We start from the raw sequence: 19819 nt of genomic DNA on the forward strand, positions 1-19819 counted from the left end.
GGGCGGTGTGACCTGTTGTTGGCTTTCATTTGTGTGTCAGTTCAGAGATTTAAGCTGCTTCATGAGAAGTTTATCCCAGGATCACAGGGATCTGAGGGCTCACCGGTCATTTGCCGTCAGTATCCCGAGAGCTCAGATTGTTAGGGGCTGCTTTATTCTGAAATATGATGGAAATGTGTTGGACTAATTTGGCTTTAGCAGGATTGGCTGAATATTAGTCCACTCATCCAATGGATTATCCCGTGGCTGCGATGAACATACTGTGCATAGACAGATCTGTCAAACACCCATATATCTTTTTTTTCCCCTCTAATGTTTAATTCTTCTTGTATAAGTGCACACTCTGACGCATGCATATTTCATTTTTCTGTAATGATGACAGCACTTATAATCAACACAGTGCTAACACAGTAATGCTGTGCAGCTTGTAATGCTGTTAATTGTGAGAGCTTTGGGAGTTCTTACCCGCTGAGGTGAGCTTATCTGCACAGACAGCATGTGTATTCACTTAATCTGAGTTCAACATCAGGTGTCAAGTACGATAAAAAAAAACACTGATACATTCGGCAAATTGCTTTTGCATTAACACAGTGGAGTCATGTGCAGGAAAGAGGTTCATCACTGGAGGAGTATTTGTTGTTTTTTGTTACGTTTATGACATGCAGCTGCACCCTCAACAAAAAAACATTTCAACACTGATGTTGCTACATTTTGCTCCACAGTTTTCAGGATTTTTTTCCCTAATTTTGTCTCCGGCGGCCACAGTGATGACCTTCCTATTGGCTGTGGCAGGTTGAAGTGACAGCTGGTGTGATGTAATAACACCCCCTCCACTAGACAAGTTATAAAGAGCAATATCTAGTTCCATGGATTGAGATAAGCTTAGGTAGATTAATGCTCTAGGACACTGAAATGTTTGTTGTATAAAAGCTCTGTTTATAAAACAATGTGTCATTGCCGTATATGAAAGGCTGATCTGGCAGATGGCCTGAGCTCCAAGAGTTTCTCCATGTTAAAGGCACTGTGAGTCTATGGTTTGTGCTCCTGTGGCTTAATGGGATTTTAGACTCTTCATTCAAATGAATTATATATAGAAAAACTGGGATTATTTTTACAGGCTGTTTAATCTGTTTTTTTTTCTCCTCCAAAACTCCTGGCTGCCTCACGGTTTTAGGATTCATGGAAAAGTGGAGCGCCCGAGTGCTACAATCAATGTATGCTAGAGTGCAGACGGCCTATCAGCTCTGAGAACCAGAGATGCCCTGTGGACCATTTCGCTGACATGAAGCGTGCTCAGTCGACTCGACTCACTTCAGCCGTGCTGCCGTGCCCGCCTTTCCAGAAGCGTTTGCCATCCTGCTGAACGACGACAGACACGAGGCTTCGCCAGAGCTGCTCCGCCACCGCGAGAATACACAGATTTGACGAAGACAGCTTCATCCCTCCAAGCTTTAGCCGCCACTCAGGGAGAGGCTTGGGCACCCGTCGCAATCTCCGTCCTGGATCCTCCAGCTTCTTGCCAGACAACTAGAACTCTGGTAAAAACAGCTGTTTTGTTTATCCTGAGCTCTGGATCGTCTGGTGGCAAAGTTGACTGATCTCAGGGACTGGCACCGCTGAGGAGACCGTGAGAGGAGGTCCTCTAACATCCACAACTGGGCTCACAGCTTTGAATTCAAGGTTCAGCACCGCCACCTGATTCCCATCATGCCTCACTCCTTCCAGCAGAAAAAAGGTGAGACTTCTTCTTTCTGTTTCTGAACATGCCATGTTAAATGTCTTGAACAAGATATTAACATCTTGAAATGACAATATCTTACATTAATGAGAGACGTGTTAACAAAAAAAAAAAAAAAAAAACGCTATAAAGCTTTGCCTGGGCAATAAAGTGCATTGTTAAAGGTTTTAAAAACTGAGTTTGATTATTTTCTAGAATTATGTCATTTAGGTTTATCCAACAATATCATATCTTGTTTTGTGTTATTATCAGTGGAATTGGTCATGGACACTTATTCTAAAGAGCAGTGCAAAGTGAATGAAGACAGATGCATTTACATGTAATTTCTCTGCTGAAGTTAGACAAACATGCCTAAAGCAATCAATTTACCTTTCATGAGGAACATCAGCACCACACCCCCCCCAGTAACATGATTGTTAGCTTATCTCTCAGATCAAATCCATGTGCTGCAGATTCACTTGCTCAGACACAACATGCAAAGCAACATTGAAGGATATACAGTAGACACGGGCCGCGATAACAACAACTGACATCTGATAAGCAAATAAATTACTTTCTCACAGGTTTATCTGCAATATGTAAAAATGTAAAACAGGCATTTTACACCAGGAAGGATCCGATCTGACTTTGTGATTCACATTTGATTCTAATGTAAGTTAGTTTTGTAAGTTTCTTCCACATGACAGACATTGAAAACAAAGGTCAGTAGCTAGGGTGAACCTGTGTTGAACATCTTCTAAAAACGATTTAAGCAGCAGGATATAAAACAACTTCCTGTTATAGATATGTGATAATATAAGAAATGCCTGCATGTAAAGCACAGACAGTGTTTATGTGATGTGGACCAGTTAATAATCATGTGAATGTGTTGAGCACAGGAGGTGTCATGCTGCTCTCTCGCTTCAGCACTTCCACCTGGTATTTCCTGGGTTGTCAGCACCGGGGAAAACAGAAGCTGTTGAGTACGACATATTTTTCAAGAATGAATCGCAGTCACAAATATGTGAATTTCCTCTTTTCAAACTTGCATAAATGCAGATGAATGAGGCCTGATGGTTATAGAAGTTGCTTTGTTTCCAGCACCCAGTGTGCAACATAAAGAGTGGGAGGTTTTCCAGAATTTAGAAGAAGAGAGATCTGTCTGACCTCATGAACAAACTTGAATAAAGATGTAGGCTCTGACAAGAAAGAGAAAAAGGACATATCATCGTGTCATTGGAAAAGAAGAAATTGGGAAAAATATTCTAGGAAAATAAAAAAGACAGAATTAATTAGTAAAAGTATTCTTTGTTTGCAAACTAACTAACTGAATCCAGATGTGCATTAAATACACTATGCCTATATTTTGCTTGATATGATTCTATTCTTGATTCCATATCAGTGCCCAAAATTTACTCTTTTTTTCAGCGGGTGACTTCTGCGGCTTGTAGGATTGCTTTCATCCTCGCCAATCCCATGTTTCCATATTGGCTTTAAAATCCGTTTACTGCTTTGGCTGGAGGAGACCAAAATAAGCTGAAAATAAAATACACCTATAATGGAGGCTGTGAAGGTTTGAGGCAGATGCTATCTCCACCAAAATATGAGGGGTAATGCCAGATTCCTTATATGGAAATCAAATCTGTGAAAGCTCATCTGGAACCACTGTTTTTTTTTTTTTTTAAGGTACACTTTTACACTGTAGCTGCAGTTACCTCTCACGTTTATGTGGGGAAGTTATATATATATATATATATATATAATGAGAACTGTAACAGTGCCTCATCCAGAATTAAATCCATATTATAGGATATTTTCGTAACACAAAAGCAATGGAGACAAACAGCTGTGGTGGATGAGCTAAGTGCACTGTTGCTACTTTGTGTGTGGTTCTTGCTGAAGCGTGCCCTGGAGCTAGCTGTGTGTAGTTCCTGTTTAACCAGCCCCGTAGACCAGCATCAGCAGTTGGCATCATGATGTAGGCAGCTACTCTGACCTGGCAATGGAAGCAATGCAACATGGGAGAATTTGTTAAAAGTAAAACTGGGCCTCAGCACGAAAGAGAGCAGGGCAACAAAGAGAGGAGAATGGCTCAGTCGCTAAAAAAAAAACCACTGCTGTGACAGGTGATTTCTACAATCTCTAATAATGTGGACATTTCTCTTCACTCTGTTCTTCTATGTGACCAATGCTGCAGATTCAGTGCATGTGAATAATCCAGTTAGTAGGGGATATTATACAAGACAAAGAAATAAAAGTGGTCCAACTAGTTAGGGTCTTGATCTTTTTCGCCACCACAAACTTGTATGGAATGGAAATTCTCAGCGACACAGTGGAAATACAGCAGGAATGTTACTTCTATTGCCTAAACAGAGCAAACAGCAAAGTTGAAATGACATCTTCACGGGTTATATACACTGCTTTGGCATCTTCTGTTTATGTTTTTTACAGCAAATCACTGGTAACAGGAGACCATGACCATCATTGGATGTCACTGTGTTTGTGTTTCCCTCCTGATTTAGGAATATTTAAACTTTAGGCCAAGAACATATTTCTACTGTTGCTGAAAAACTGAAATATCTTATGGACGACTTCATGTAAAGACAGAATATGTCATCAATTCTTAGAACTCTCCTAATAGTCTGACTAGCCATGGGAGCCATAAGGACAAATGCCGGTAGGACGCCACATTGGTGGGCCCAATCCTTAGAGGGTCTCATTACTCTGTGTGCCTGTGGTTTGGGTTGTGTCCTCTAGGACTGGGATCACTGAGCTGGGACTGGGTCTCACTCTGCTTTCTTTGCCTCCTCTGAAGACAGGACATTTTTTTCTGTTGTCTTCTTCCTATTTTGGTTTGCACAGTAACAAATACACTTTCATGTGTCGTAAATCAAGCCATCACTTTTTTCACAAAAATATTTTGTTGTACTGGGTGGCACACAGACTAACATAGTGAAAGTGCGACTAATATGGTATATAAACACAGACAGTGCTGTTATTTGTTAGTAATTGTATTGTGCGATCAACATTTACATATTAATGACAAATAAAAGCTAAAAATTGTCCATTATTACTCTATTGTCACTTTAATTTAATTTTCGATTTAACTATTTAATACGTGTAAATGATTTCATGTATATCCTTTGATTTTAGCTAAATATTTCAAATGATTATTCTGAAATTAAAGCTAACGTTACATATTTCAGTCACTCATCCATTTGGCTACTGTTAGCCATGTTTTTCAGCTGTTTATAATATATAGAGACTGTAGTATATTGTTTGTGTGTTACTTTGAACTTTTTACACACTTAGTTTGTATGATAACTATTTCTCCTGTTGATCAGTAACTTTTTGCTCATTATTTCAATTGTTTTTCTTCCTTTAGCAAACTATTGAAACCATTCATGAAGTAATTATTTTTCTCTGCTAGCTTTTAAACAACAGTTAGCACCCCTGGCGCACAAATCCCTGTTATTGGGGATCACTGCTATACAGCATAGGCACATTTGTAAGCAGGAGTGTGCATGTCTATCAAATCAAAGAAAACTAATTCGGTGATAGGAAGCAGGAGGGAGCCTCATAATATTTCTAACACATGACCAGATGTTGATTCTTATTGGATCATTATTGAGAGTGGTGGAAATTGATAAGTCCCACTTGTACATAGTTTGATTCCCTGTACTAAATGCTATATGTCAGGTGGTCAATACCTCTGTAAATATGCTAAACTGAATCTGAAAGTGACACATAACAGGGCTTTCAAAAACAATCTGTGCAGAAGTCGTCACAGTTTGAACAACACCTCCTCTTGTGCTCTTTGGGAGTCCTGCATCTGTGACAGACGACACAATATCACACTGAGATTGTAATGACTTGTAGGGATGTTAGCTTTTACCATGCACTTGGACTGCACTAATGTTTTGTGGAAGTAACTGACCCGTCATCCGGCTGATAGCATGCTGGCAAGGGACTGTTTCTGGTATGCGTGGAAAATTCCATCATCTTGGACTCTGCAGGCTGCGTGGAAAGTCTTGAATCTACATGCTTTGATTTGGCTAAATTGGAATTCTGGTCCACTAACACGCGTCTGCTCTGACTACAACCTTAGCATGTAGCTTGCACAAGCAAGCTGGTGAACTCAAGGTTATCCACACAGGCGCACTGCAGGGAAACTTACTAAAACATTGCTTGTGATGTGTAGGTTGTGTTTTGCCTTTTCGAAATAATTGATAAATCAGAATAAAAACAGATGTTTAGTCTAAAATGCATTTTAAATAGACCAGTAAAGATCAGGAACAACAACACAACAAAGCCCTGTGAATAACCTATACTATAAAAATGATGAAAATCATGCAACATGCTGCCACGAGTCTCTGCACTTACACAGGATTTTATATATAATCAAATAATTTTACCTTTTTATCTGTATTATTTGATACCACTGTTAATCTTCATATGTTTAACCTTGTCAAGTGTGATTAAAGCTGACTTTTAACTCTGTGTGTGTGTGTGTGTGTGTGTGTGTGCGTGTGTGTGTGTGTGTGTGTGTGTGTGTAAATGCAGAGACACCTGGCAGCATCGTTGCGAGATTTCATGTCAGAATACAACTTGCCTATTTGTCTGCTAATTTAAAAAGCAGGAGACATACATCTGAGTAAAGTGTGCTCATCATTACCTACACAGAAAATCTTTTGAAGTATCATCATTGAATTTTTTACTGCATCTTTATCACACCTCCTATTGTTTAGCAGGAATTATAAATGATGCATATCACATTGTATGTTTTCAATGATCTCTTCAAACTGACGATCAAGGGAAATAAATACATGCAGTGAGATTGGGAGAAGAAATCTTTTTTTTTTTTTTACTGACACACAATAACTGTGCTGTAATTCAGACCTGCATTCGTGATGGTGCTTGAAAAAAGGCAACTTTGTTGTGGACAAAGGCAGAAAAAAAATGCTTCTGGGATGCATGGAGTTAAAAAAGTGAAACTTAACAATATAAAAAGAAATTCTTTTAAAGAAAGGAACTAAAAAGGCCTCTGTAGCTAACAGCATTATCTGTTTGGTGTTACAGCTCGGTTGCATCATGCCTCTCAGAACAAAACTCCACACTCACATCTTTGCTGACAATGAACACTGAAGTTGGCAGAAATTTGCTGTGAAACGAGACAAAAGTGTGCAGTTTATGAAAAAAAAAAAGTGAGGCAACCTCCGGGCCTCAGGCTTTTGTCAGTGGGCATTTCTATTCAATGACCTATCGTGCACCGAGTGTAGGCAATGATACGGCTTAGAGATGTTTCACACTGTGTCAAAAATGTACAAGATTCTTTTTTAATGTGCAGCTGTTACCGGCCGGGCAGTCTTGAATTACCGCCACAGCTCGCTTCGGCCGTGATTGTTTCTCAGCAGCTTGCCATTCAGACAAAGAGACCAGGACCTTAATGTTTAATTATACAGCCTGAATGGAGATGCAGGATTAACCGATACACAGTTCATAATGTGACAGTGTTTCCCCATCAGTTTAGACAGGCCCGTATTGATCTGCTACCCTGCACTCTCTCTCTGTCCTCTGTAAGTGGGTCATTTATTTTTTGCCAGGAATTGGTTGAGTAAAAGTTTGCCAAGGATTTGCTGTAATTATCTCATCCTTCTATAGCTGGGCACAGCATGAGGCCTTGGTAAATTACCCATCTCCCTCTTAACTCCTGGATGGTTTATGGCCGTGCATTATGCATAACGGTGCTGGAGTGCCTTAAACATCCCCCAAGTGGATTGAAAAAAAGTTGACGCTGCTCTTTGTTTGGAACTCAAGATAGTCTTTATTTGGCAGTGCTGAATCGGAGATTGCTGTAAAAGCGTGTGTCTTAATTATTTTGGAGACTTGTCTCCCCGATGGTTTGTGAACACCTGGAGTGTTTTTAGTGGGATGCCGGATCCAGATGGGCGGATGCTCGGGCAATCCACAGGGAAATGACACTTACGTTATCGTGGAGTGTGTTGCTGCACATAGGGTTAAATAAGAAAAGAAAAGGCAGGAGCTGCATCTGATTCATTTGGATGCAAAGTTTCGCCAAATATAACTGAAAACTTTAATGTTCCACTTAAGACAGGTAATCATTAGTGTGTGATGAGAGTGGTAACAATTTATATTCTTATATCTCATAAGAAACTGGAGAAATAATTTCATTTTAGTGTAAAGGCAACATGAAAATCTTAAACTTTGATAATTTTACACTTTTATTTTTTAGCCTTTCACAAGCAAAACAAAACAAAATTTGGAGTTGTACAGGAAGAGCAAAGTATTATAAGTCCTAATGAGGATATCGAGGATTTCATAATAAAATAAACAAAACAAGTCTGTCTGTCTGCTCAAACATGGTATTTGCTTTTTATTAGTCACTGATTTATCAATATTGACCAGAATAGAGCTAATGGATCTTAACAACATTGTAAATATCAACTTAATTATCCAAACATCTGATTGATGCTTTGCCACCACATTATCATATGTGCTTGTTTATAATATAAAAACTAATACAGATGAAGGACATATTTTAAAGGGAGTGTTTTATTAATCTGCTAAATTTTTTACTGTAGCCTACAACATTTAATTTCTTTTTTCTATGTCCTTCTCAGCACAGCAAATGCTCCTCCTGTGCCACGGAGTGAACGGGATGAGAAAAGAAGGAGAATCCACACTTTGGAGTCAGTGCAAACAAAGTTTCCAAGGTGAGTAAGACACAGTCTAAACATGTGCCGACAACTCATGAAATTTATACAAACTGTCAAACTCATCCTGGAACCTGTAGCATCATTAGCCGAGAATGAACTGGTAAAGGATGAGTAAATACAGGCCAGGTCTCTGATGAAACTATCTACGTGGTTCAACTTCTCTCTGGTGCCATCATTTCGAGCAAAAGCCTCACAAGTAAAAGACAATACTAACAGCCTGAGATGTAAAAACAGTTTTAGTTTATTTTTGCCCAACTCTGAGAAATGATGCAACTGGGAGTACAAATGCCTCAGATTAAATGGAAGCAAAGAAAAATAACAGCAATGCATTCAATTAGTTTTCCAGGAATCTTTCATTTTGCATTGCAATGAGTGTCTCTTTTTCATTGTTTGTTTAAAGTGTGCACATCAACTAACATGGACAAATCCACTGGCATCCCCTGCTTTCAACTAATTACAGTTATTACAGTTAATTACACACAAAAAAAAAACTGTGCGGAAGGAGGAAACCTGTTCAAATGAGAGCCAGCTTTCCACGTTACAAGAGTCTGGAGTCAGACTAAAGTGAAGGATGTACCCTGCTGAGGAGTTACACTGACACATCAAATTACAGCACTCACACCGAAACACCACATTCCACGACGAAGCTCTCATCGCGCTTTAACACAGCAAAACATCTCACGCGGTGGTTGTGCGTGAAACACAAGGTGCCGGTGTCACGCGTTCACATCGGTGATGCCTCGCTTCCACGCAACAAGTCATCGCTGAGTCAACGCGCTGCCGAGCGCAAATCTCTGCTCGACCAAAGCGCCTGGCGCACAGCAGTGTACAACAACATCTGGACACGTGCACGGATGTGAGCAGAATACAAACAAACTCGACTCTCCCGCGCGCCGATTGAACTCAAGAGGCAGCGATCACGCTCAACTGCAGCTTATAACGAAAAATCTATGAAATCTTTCCTTTGTCAACAAACCCCGGTGGCGACTCGCAGCTCTCCCTCTCTCCCTCTCTCCCTGTTTCTCTCCCTCCATCTATGAAGGCAGGAGATGTGGCTACAAAAAGAAAAAGTCAGCCCTGAAACAGAGGAGGCAGGAGGCAGTCACATCGAGCTGCCCCGCGCTAATGAGGCTGTGGCTGCGTGTGTTAAATGTGACGAGGCTCCGACGCGTCTCCAGCTCCAGTCATAGAATATCAATTAGTTCTGAGAACCAGGGGGCGGGGCTTACACCAGCCCGCTGACGTCGCCCGCTCGACGTCCCTGCGACGGCGGGCTCAACCAAAAGCAAAGGGGGGGTTGTGTCACTCTGAAACCATTCCCTGCGTTATTTTTACAATATAATTATCATTTTTAACTCATTTCAACATTGAATTCACGTTTTATTCGCTTTTGCGATCGCTACGTGCCATTCTTGTTTGAATAGCTGCTTTGGAAAGTGGTTATTTCCAACACAGGGGGGGGAAAGGTCTCTCCCCTGCCCCGAGAAAGTGGTACGGTCCCGGGCTCAAATTCCGAGAATTGAGCTCTTGTGATTCTTAGAACTGGGGTTCTTAGAAGTGGTGATGCAACAAGTTTCTAGGAAAGCGCTACCAGGTGATTTTTTAAATTCCTTTTTCTTCTAATTTGGCGCGAAGTGTTTCTGTGCTGTGTGCCGCTGTGTTAGACATAGGCTCTGTTGTCCGTGTGTGCAGTGTTCGGTCAAGTGTCAGTGTGTGTTGTGTGTGATTGTGTGTGTGTGTGTGTGTGTGTTGCGGGGCTGGAACTCTGGAGCGGTGACAGGCAGCATCCTCCGGCTCGCCCCGGCGCTGCGCTGCGGGAGTCGCGGAGACAAGAGAACCCGCCTCCCGCCGCTGCCGCTGCCGCTCCGCACAGAGTCATGTAGCAGCGCTGTAATGACGCCCGGGCTAGACTCGTAACACATGCGGGGGGGAATGAGCGTTTGTAGCCGGGTGGACGTGTTTGACTGTGGGCAGCGTCAGTCTCTGTGAACTCTGTTTTAAAGCCACCTGTGTTCGGTCAAGTGTCACCACACCGCGGCTCTGTGCCCGGGCTGTCACGCTCAAGTTTGTCGGCAGCATGGCAGCCGCGGCCCCGCTGTGTTTCCACTGAGCGGCCGTCATATGATTTCATGGAGCGCAGAAATGAAAACTGCGCCGAACAAACCCTGATGTTCCTGTAACACCGAGGCGGAAATATTACTGTCGATATGTGTGTTAGTTTCCGCGGCTGAGGCGACAGGACGCTGCATCTACTTAATGTTTCCAGTGTGATCAGAGAACTAACTACAGACAGGTTCCCTGAGCAGAGTCTCAGTCCTGCTTCACATGTGAGCTGCTCCTCAGGACCAGATCACAACACGGAGCAGGCAGATCACATGTACCGATGATCTGCGGGTTCCACTGACACGAGTGTGTGATTGACCCTAAGTGATGCTGCTGTATCCGCCTGAATCTCCTGTAAACGTCGTTATTATTTGTTGTTTACATGGCTTGTTGTCATTATTCGCCTTCCTCTGATCGGAGGATGTCAGTATATTTAGTCTGCTCTCTGCCCTGCCTCTATTCTCGGACGTGTCCAGTTACACACGCTGGAAACGCTGCCCTGTGATGGAGTTAATGAAATATTACTTCTCACTCCTTCAAAGTAAATGAGCAGGAAATGCATTATAACAGAGAAATGCATCCTAACGGAGAAAGCGCTGCTGGGCTTCACCACTTCAGTTTGTGTTAAAGCAAACCGGGAGAAAGTGATGCTTGTGTTGGATCTTCAGCTGCGCCGGGTTCTTTTTTTTTAAAATTACATTTAAACAATCCACCGTGTCGAGGTGGAAATGAGTCGCGTGGGTGTTGTTTTGAATGATAGTGGAAGTTTGGAGTCAAGTGCGCAGACTTCTTACTCTCCGTTATTTTAATCTTCACTTCATGCTGAAGTGAAACTGAGACAGACTCAACTTTTTTCCACTACACACAAGTCAGAGATGTGCAGCGCTCGTGCTCATATTCACAACATGAATCCAACCGAGAGAAGTCAATGGAATCTAAAGAATGCTCAGTAAAACTGTTTATTCTTAAAATATCTTCTATTCATTTAAAGAGCGTGTTTTATGTATTTAGTTAAATACAGAAATATATCCTAAATACTGTTGTGTCCTGCAGTTTAAATATCCTGCTTTTTTAAATCAGATAAAAATAGTAACTTTATTTGTTGTATTGTTTCATTGACCTGCCAGAGAAAGTGAACGAAGGTAGAAATGTAAACGTCTAGACCGTGTTTATCTAATAAATGGCGCCGCCTTCTGGTGAGAGGCTGCACCTGCTGCTTAGTCTGCCACATTGATAAAATACCTTTTGAGGCTCATAAATAATTTCAGCCCAGTTAATTTACTTAAAGATTACCTGTACTCCAACCTTAAATAAAAGGGTGATTTGCAGCACAGCAGGAAGCCGTTAAGGCACTTTTATGTGAAATAATCCTCTTTCTTTTTTCTCTTTGCAGAACTAGACAAAATGGCTTGCGCAGCAGACAGCTGCATACAATTCACACGCCATGCAAGTGATGTTCTGCTCAACCTGAATCGGCTGCGCAACAGAGATATTCTCACAGATGTCACTATTTTGGTGAACAGACAGCAGTTTCGTGCACACAAGACCGTTCTCATGGCTTGCAGGTGTGTGTGTGTTTCATTTAAGTTGAATTACACAATTCTTCTGCTGCTGTTTAAAGACAGGACTGATCTTTGTACTGTCTGTGTTTCTTTGTCATGATAACAGTGGGCTGTTTTACACCATCTTTACTGACTCCCACAAGTGCAACCTTAATGCAATCAGTCTGGATCCAAAAGTAGACCCAGAGGGCTTCGCCATCCTGCTGGAGTTTATGTACACCTCCCGTCTCACACTAAAGGAAAGTCTGATCATGGCTATCATGAACACAGCCATCTACTTGCAGATGGATCATGTTGTGGACACCTGCCACAGATTCATCAAATCCAGGTTTGTAGAAAATTCCCACCGCAAATCATATAAATCCTTCATTATTGTGTCCATGTTTTTTTAACATTGTTGTTGTCTTCACAGTGATCCAGCTGCCAAGCTGCCCAGAGATGAGTTTTTGGTCAGTCCCTTGGTTTTACCTCAGGATGTCCATGCATACCGGCCCCATGAGGTCGTCGACAGTTTGCACAGCCGTGTAGCTCCGTTTAGGGATGGGAGGCCCTACAGCTCTAACATCTTCAGCGGGGTCAGCACCCCCAGCAACTATCATCTCTACGGGCAGTTTCCCATGCCAGGATTCCCCTTCCCTCTCTGCAAGCTGACTGATGCCAAAAACGCTTTCGCAGACCTCTCTAAGAGCAGTATCCACCACAAGCATTGTTCTCCGCATGACAGCGCCAACACCATCAGGGCAGAATACACCAGGGCAGTTGGCACCAGCTCCTCCAGCATTATTCACTCCACCACCTACGCTTCCAGGGAGTTAGCGAGAGACAATGAGATAAGGAAGGAAAGCCACGAGGGGGTCAGCAGGTCTATTGGTCTCGGAACAAGGAAGCGTATGTTTCCCGTGTTAAACCTCGAACACCAGAAAGACTCCGGCAAAGAGCTCGCTCCTCAGGCAGAGGAAGACCTGATCCATCAGCACTATCCACTGGGAATCTCCTCCACTGGACGCAAGAGCCTCATGAGCAGCCCTCAGAGCCCTCTCAAATCAGACTGCCAGCCCAACTCGCCAACAGAGTCCAGCAGTAGCAAGAACGCCGGACTCTCCCAAGCCGCCGGAGTGCAAGCCCCGCAAGGCACGCAGGACCCCAAAGCTCGGAACTGGAAGAAGTATAAGTTCATTGTTCTGAATCAGAGTGCTAAGGAAGACGAGGTGGGGCTGCGGGACCCTGGGCTTCGGTCACCTCAGCACCTCGGCCTACAACCCTACCTCCACCCCAGTGACTCGGAGAACCTCGACCCACAAACCATAAGCAAGAGCAACAATCACAGCGAGGACCCGCCCGTGCCCCAGGCTAGTCGTCTTAACAACATCATCAACAGGTGAGCATGTTTGTCTTAAATACATAACTGCACAACGTGCTTAAGTACAAAGAAATGAATGTAGGATGTGCTGGGAGGATTCTGAGGTAATGTAGAAAGATATTGTATGAGCAGAGGATTTTACAGCCAGGGTTTTTTCCATGATCCAGTTTTTCTGTGAGCCTTAAATAGTTCACCTCAAGTCTTTATTCCTTGAAAAAACAAATCAGTGTCAATGCTCTAGGTTTTAGACTCCGACTCGGATGAGTTTAGAAACTTTTATTTGAGAATGACCCCTTTTTTTTTTTTAATGTCTTATTTTAAACATTTGCCTTCGTCTGATTGGAAGTATCTGTTTTGTTTTTGTCTTTAGTGCACTTGAGGGGTCACTGAGGAATGGTGACAGCCACGCTCCTCACTACCTGAGCCGCATGAACTGCTCCTCCTGTGGCTCCCAGTCCCCACAGCACTCAGAGGTCTGTCCCAACACCTCTCGCTCCCGTCTATCAGAAGAGATGGCAGAACTACACTCAGAATACTCTGACTCCAGTTGTGGTGGGTTTATGACAGATTTTAAATGTCGGTGACGAATGGAAAAAAAAAAAAAAAAAAAGATCTTGTATAATTTAGACGTTTATGATTTCTCCCCAAATAGAGAACGGTACTTTCTTCTGCAACGAATGTGACTCCAAGTTTGCGGAAGATGAAGCGCTGAAACAACACATGCTTCAAGTGCACAGCGACAAGCCATACAAGTGTGACCGCTGCCAGGCTGCTTTCCGCTATAAGGGCAACCTCGCCAGCCACAAGACTGTCCACACAGGTAAAATAAAACATGCTGCTTTCAGATAAAACTCCTTGATCTAAGATTTCTTTATTGGCTTTCAAGTGTGTGTCTTTTTGCCGCTGAAGTCTTAAGTCTTTGATTTCTTTCTTCCAGGAGAGAAGCCGTATCGCTGTAATATCTGTGGTGCTCAGTTTAACCGACCAGCTAACCTCAAGACTCACACTCGCATCCACTCAGGAGAGAAGCCATACAAATGTGAGACGTGCGGAGCTCGTTTTGTGCAGGTATTAACACTGATTCATCAAAACCTCGGTTGAATATGTGCTCATAGAACTATTACTGAACTCTGATGGGTGTGTCGGGTTATTATCGGCTTTACAGAAGTACTCATAATTACAGAAGAGAACATCCTAAAGGGTATTTTGGTTTTTAAACCATGCATACCAATGCATGTGCAGTTTCATAAAACTGTGTCAAAGGATTTTCAAAAACATTCCCCAGTAATAGTTGGGGCTTCTTTCATGAGTCAGATAATTGGATTGAAGCTTATTTCTTTTATTTCTTTGAAAACAGGTAGCTCATCTCCGTGCCCATGTGTTGATCCACACGGGTGAGAAGCCATATCCATGTGAGATCTGTGGAACACGCTTCCGTCACCTGCAGACGCTGAAGAGCCACCTTCGTATACACACGGGAGAAAAGCCCTACCATGTAGGTTAACGTAGCATATTTCACTTTATTTTAAAAAGTATTAAACAATAACATAACCTCCAGATAAATTATAAACTAACCATTAAGTAATGTCGCTCTGCTTTTCTTTTCAGTGTGAGAAATGCAACCTGCACTTCCGCCACAAGAGTCAGTTACGGCTGCATCTTCGTCAGAAGCACGGCGCCATCACTAACACAAAGATCCAATATCGTATGTCCACGGCTGACATGCCCACCGATTTGACGAAGGCGTGCTGAACCAGAATAAGGGAACAGTTTTATTGGAGGCAATCTTGACCTTGGCATTTAAAGACCCCAACTTGTACAATCATCCAAAATTGTAGTGCCACACTGTGTTCATTAGACAAATAAATTGGCTGTGTATGCCACTCTAAACGGGTTTCCACTACATGTGAACGTAGAGCCACATATGGCATCTTAGTCACTTTATTGTTTCTATATAGATATAAATATATATATAAATGTATGTATGTTGGGAGTGTTTCTAAGCTTTGAAGGTACGTATATAAAGCTTTATTTTGTTGAAGGATGGAATGTAAACAATCTGTTTTTTGAAAATAAAGTATTTTATATCAGAGAACTTACTTTTCTGGAAGTATTGAAAATTTTGATTGACGGGTGGTACATATATTTTAAGATAATGGAATTTGCGGCTGTATAGAGTTGTCTATACATTTTTATGTAGATGTACGTACATGTTGCACCATGTCAAGTTGCCATATTCGTGCAAAAGGGAAAAAAAAGTCACCATGACATTGACATAATTGGATTTGGTCTAAAACATATCAGATGACTGCTGCTGTCTGATGACGATATGCATGAGATACTCTCTTACTGTTGCCAGTTGTCAGCGTGCTGGAAGCGGGCAACTGCATAAATATTGTGACATATTGTGTAATAATATCTGTGGGATTGCTCTCTGCTGGCAGAGCCAATCTAAGTGTTGAAATGCATTTCAAGGTACTGCTTTGTTATGACCAAGAAAATATTTTGCTTCAAATGCATTTGTATAGATGTGACTGACTTCTGTTTTTGTTTAATTTGTTTTTAATAAGTGAAGGTTTACAGTTTTGGTCTTTGTTCTAGCTTCTACAGTAAAGTTGTGTACGTGTCAAGGTTTTTGTTTGTACATACACTGTGTATTCAATGTGCCTTTCTCTATGGTGACTGAATTCCTCCCCCATTCAGCCCAGCTCTATTAAGGTACAACTCAAGGACATCACTGGTCCTAATTCCCAGTGTGGGTGTGTGTGAGCGTGTGTATATGTATACGTGTGAGTATATCTTTTTAAATGCTTGTCACAACCGTAAAAAAACACGCAAATTTATCATTGTACATTTTCAGGACTTGTTTTTGAATTGGGTTTTTTTTTAAACTTCATTAAACTTATTGTACAATGTTATAGATGTATGAATGTAAAATAAAGGTATTGAATTTCTATGTATTAACACCAGAGGGGGCTCTTCCTTTTAGTTTATCATATGGGAAACATAACACTGGATATACTGACTGTTTTGCCTGATTACACTGCAACATAATAGTGGACATAAAATTTAGATCATATCAATCAATAAACATTTACACAGCACAAGCATTTAACCTGTCTGACCTGCCGAAACGTTCATCCTTTACCGACTGCTGGAGGATCATTTTAATATGAACTTATTCAACTGGATTCAAAAATTACAGTTTACTTTATTTTTTATTGGAAATAGCAACTAAAAAGAGATGTGGTGCAAAGTCAAGCACCTATAAAGCTTGATTCCCCTCCACGTCAGCAATAAAGGAATCCCAGATCGCAGGTAATGTGTCACATGCTCGTCTCCCTGCTCATAAAAAGTGCCATAAATACTGTAGCAACTTCTCAACGTTAGTGTTCACACTGAGGGGCTGCTTGTAATATATCACAAAGCTGCTTAAGAGGGCGACTGAAGGCCACATCGAAACATCCAGTTCTTTATGATAAATATGAAATAAAACATGATAAATGGAGTAAATGTAGTAAGTTTAACAGTAGCACAATCAGAGAAGACTGATTGGCTAATCCCAGTTCCACAGTACTGTCTATATAAACGTGGCTAATATTGGGTAAAAGTATTTCTTTAAGCTGCTGGTCATGACTATAGCACATAAATGCAGTGATTTACATTTATTGCCAACTCATGGAAATAAAGATGATTCATTTTTCCCCAATAATTTGATTTAACAAAACTATAACTTCCAATGGAAAAGCTACAGAAAATAAAGACCCACCAATGACAATGACTTGGTCAAAATGTAAATAAAATAGTTTTTTATTTTGAAGTGGCATAAAAAAAATCCCAGTCATAAGCAACAGTGCTGGTTTTATGCAAAAGAATCATTACAACAAATCTTTGCCTTTACACGGCTCAAAATTGCATCTTTGCGCCATTTCTTTTAAACTAAACAAATTACATTGATTGTTACAGTTGTGTAAATTATTGATCGCTAATGTCAGGAATGCACTTAAAATCTTTGCGAAAGAGCAGAGGCTCATGACCATGACTGCTTAATGACAAGAATTGAAATGAAATTAACTGAAAACTTGAATTACTCATTATTATCTGTCACAAGCAACCCCCACCAACCCCCCCCCCCCCACCCTGAACTAAACCCCATTGTGCAGGTAAATCACTGCTTCTGCTGCATTGCTTCTTTTCGTGCAGCGTCTTGCAGCAGCTGAGTGTCAACTTCATCTGCAGGAAGCTGAACGTACCGCACCACAGACCCTCGGATGAAACAGTTTTTCACCGACAGCTGGAGACAAATTAAAACGGTCCAATATTACTTCAACACAAAACTAATGATGGATTTACTGGTATTTTTGTGTATACACAAAAATGTGTATACACAAAAATATTGAAATCACTATCAAGTATTAATATTGCATCAAATTATAAAAAGGTTCACATTTTGCATGTTCTACTTGATGTTTTGCAGAGAAAATACACAAATTATTTTTTGTATGGGTAATCTAGCCCACATGTAAAGCTCTTTACTTAAACCTCTGTGAATCTGAGATGCCTTAATTTTCTTTGGGATCAACAAAGTATTTATCCAACCATTCATCAAGCACCAGCAACCACAGACATCTGCTTCTGCATCTGACAGGCTCTCGTAGACTAACATCCACCTCTGTGGGGATTCCTGACACGCAAATGTGTTGTTAAGTGTGGGTTTAAAGAATATTTAAGAAAAATCTTCAACATGTTTGGAGTTTAAAGTAATACTTTACTTTCTGCAACAGACTCCTGAAATGTATCAAATTGAAAATCATATAAGAATTTCTCCTTAATTTAGTAAACATCTTTAGATATCATGGTGATAAAACAATGTCTTGCTTTGTTTTTTTAAAAGAACCCCAAACCGATCAAAAGAAAAGCATGTCGTTACCATTGAACCACGTGAAGACAGTGAATGAGCTGAACACCTACCATGTGTGGATACTTCTCTGGATCTGTGACACTGATGTCTGTGAGCTTGATGTTCAGATACTGAAACACAAGCAGAAAAGGAGGCTTTAGAAGATTAGAAGCCATAACCTGGAAGTCCGACAGAAGATGTAGAAGCTGATCAGTTTTGTTTCAAAATAAAAGAATATTCATTGTATCTGACCTGGTCAACAGAATGAAGGGTTCCACAGATGCTAAAAAAAAAAAAGAAGAGAGATGTGAAGAGTAAGAGTGATTACAGGCATTAATAGACATCCCACTTTGACACCAGGAGGATTGACAACCACAATCCCACTGATGTGGACAAAATAAGAAGAGAAACATCCATAACAATCAACCACTACAGTAACAAAGGCTGAGTGGTGCAGGAAAGACTTGGTGTTTTCGAAGATGTCATTTAAAAATCAGGAAGAGATGAGTCTGTGTAATTTATAGCATAACAATGTGTGTATATATATATATATATAAGTCGGTTCTTCAGAGCCTCACTGTCTGCCATCGTTTCCATCCACTGACCACACAGCTAGCGTTAGCAACTATGCTGGAACTAAACAATGGAGGCTAGCCCGCTAATGTGTGCACGTTGCGGGGTTACCTGAATGCAGACTCACCTCAGGTCGTTTTTCAGCTCCACCACCACATCCTTCCCCACCAGCGACTTGAAAAACGAGTAGAAGAGCTGGAAGAGAAAGCGACATGCTAACGTTGTTAGCAGCGGGCTAACTGCACAGCGTGCTCAGCTAGCAAACCAGAGCGCGTGAGACAGACACAGTGAATTGTGGGAAGTCTCACTAAATGTTGAGATGAGACATTTTATTGTTTTCTAACGAAAATTATAATTGAAACGTGTTTCTCACCATTGTTGCTGGTGTTAATCTGGTGGTTGTGCGTCTGCTTCTTGTGACGAATCACACTGCGTGGTATTTCTGCGACGGGCCGGGGTGTAATTACCGGTGTTGTGCACATGGGGGAGCCAGAGGGGCGCTGAGTGTGCCCAGGTGTGGACATGTTGAACTTCAGTCCCTGAAGTGAGGTCTGACAATATCATGACATCATGACATCATGACATCATTATCGTCTTTCTTCTGAAGTTACTTCTTCTAAAGTCTGTTCTCCACCTCTTGTCCTGGGTTGATGCTCCACAGCGACTTCAGAATTATTCCTTGTCATTAGTGAGTCGTCCTCAAACAGTTCTACAATATACTGTCACTTTTTATTGTTTGTGCGCTGGACGTTATAAACAGTCTATGATGCAGACTGTGTTCATCCTACCCGGTTTATCTGCAGTGAAGATTTTATAGTCAATGTTTCTGCATAAAATGAAACTGAATTTGCTTGCTTACATTTCCCT

General features: G+C 41.3%; 2 protein-coding genes across 4 annotated transcripts; one reads left to right on the top strand and one right to left on the bottom strand.

Moving 5' to 3' along the window:
- Positions 1–1576: 1576 nt before the first annotated feature.
- On the top strand, positions 1577–16439 carry bcl6aa (BCL6A transcription repressor a). 3 transcript variants are annotated; one of them, XM_069522494.1, is made up of 10 exons: positions 1577–1735; positions 8359–8451; positions 11951–12122; positions 12226–12447; positions 12532–13497; positions 13850–14031; positions 14132–14299; positions 14417–14547; positions 14837–14974; positions 15088–16439. In XM_069522494.1, the coding sequence occupies exons 1-10, from the start codon at positions 1708–1710 to the stop codon at positions 15229–15231; spliced, it is 2244 nt and encodes a 747-aa protein (XP_069378595.1). In that variant the 5' UTR covers positions 1577–1707; the 3' UTR covers positions 15232–16439. The 3 variants fall into 3 exon arrangements, with proteins under 3 accessions (XP_069378595.1, XP_019936248.1, XP_069378596.1); XM_020080689.2 differs by lacking the exons at positions 1577–1735; positions 8359–8451 and adding an exon at positions 9901–10048; XM_069522495.1 differs by lacking the exons at positions 1577–1735; positions 8359–8451 and adding an exon at positions 10053–11506.
- An 834-nt stretch (positions 16440–17273) lies between these two features.
- On the bottom strand, positions 17274–19466 carry smx5. The gene is made up of 5 exons (XM_020080733.2): positions 19326–19466; positions 19080–19147; positions 18632–18662; positions 18451–18510; positions 17274–17773 (listed from the first exon to the last, which is right to left on the bottom strand). Exons 1-5 carry the CDS (start codon positions 19326–19328, stop codon positions 17648–17650), a joined length of 288 nt encoding a protein of 95 aa, XP_019936292.1. The 5' UTR covers positions 19329–19466; the 3' UTR covers positions 17274–17647.
- Between the last annotated feature and the right edge of the window lie 353 nt (positions 19467–19819).

Source organism: Paralichthys olivaceus, chromosome 3, assembly GCF_024713975.1.
Source record: "Paralichthys olivaceus isolate ysfri-2021 chromosome 3, ASM2471397v2, whole genome shotgun sequence".
NCBI lineage: Eukaryota > Metazoa > Chordata > Actinopteri > Pleuronectiformes > Paralichthyidae > Paralichthys > Paralichthys olivaceus.

Bases quoted from the DNA above. Each gene is read 5' to 3' on its own strand.
- bcl6aa (XM_069522494.1), top strand. From the start codon at position 1,708: ATGCCTCACTCCTTCCAGCAGAAAAAAG. The intron at 8,452-11,950 runs GTGAGTAAGACA...TTCTCTTTGCAG, and splicing joins GTGCAAACAAAGTTTCCAAG to AACTAGACAAAATGGCTTGC. The intron at 14,300-14,416 runs GTAAAATAAAAC...TCTTTCTTCCAG, and splicing joins CCACAAGACTGTCCACACAG to GAGAGAAGCCGTATCGCTGT.
- smx5 (XM_020080733.2), bottom strand. The intron at 18,663-19,079 runs GTGAGTCTGCAT...TTTTTTTTTTAG, and splicing joins GAGCTGAAAAACGACCTGAG to CATCTGTGGAACCCTTCATT. The intron at 17,774-18,450 runs GTAGGTGTTCAG...ATTTGTCTCCAG, and splicing joins CAGAGAAGTATCCACACATG to CTGTCGGTGAAAAACTGTTT.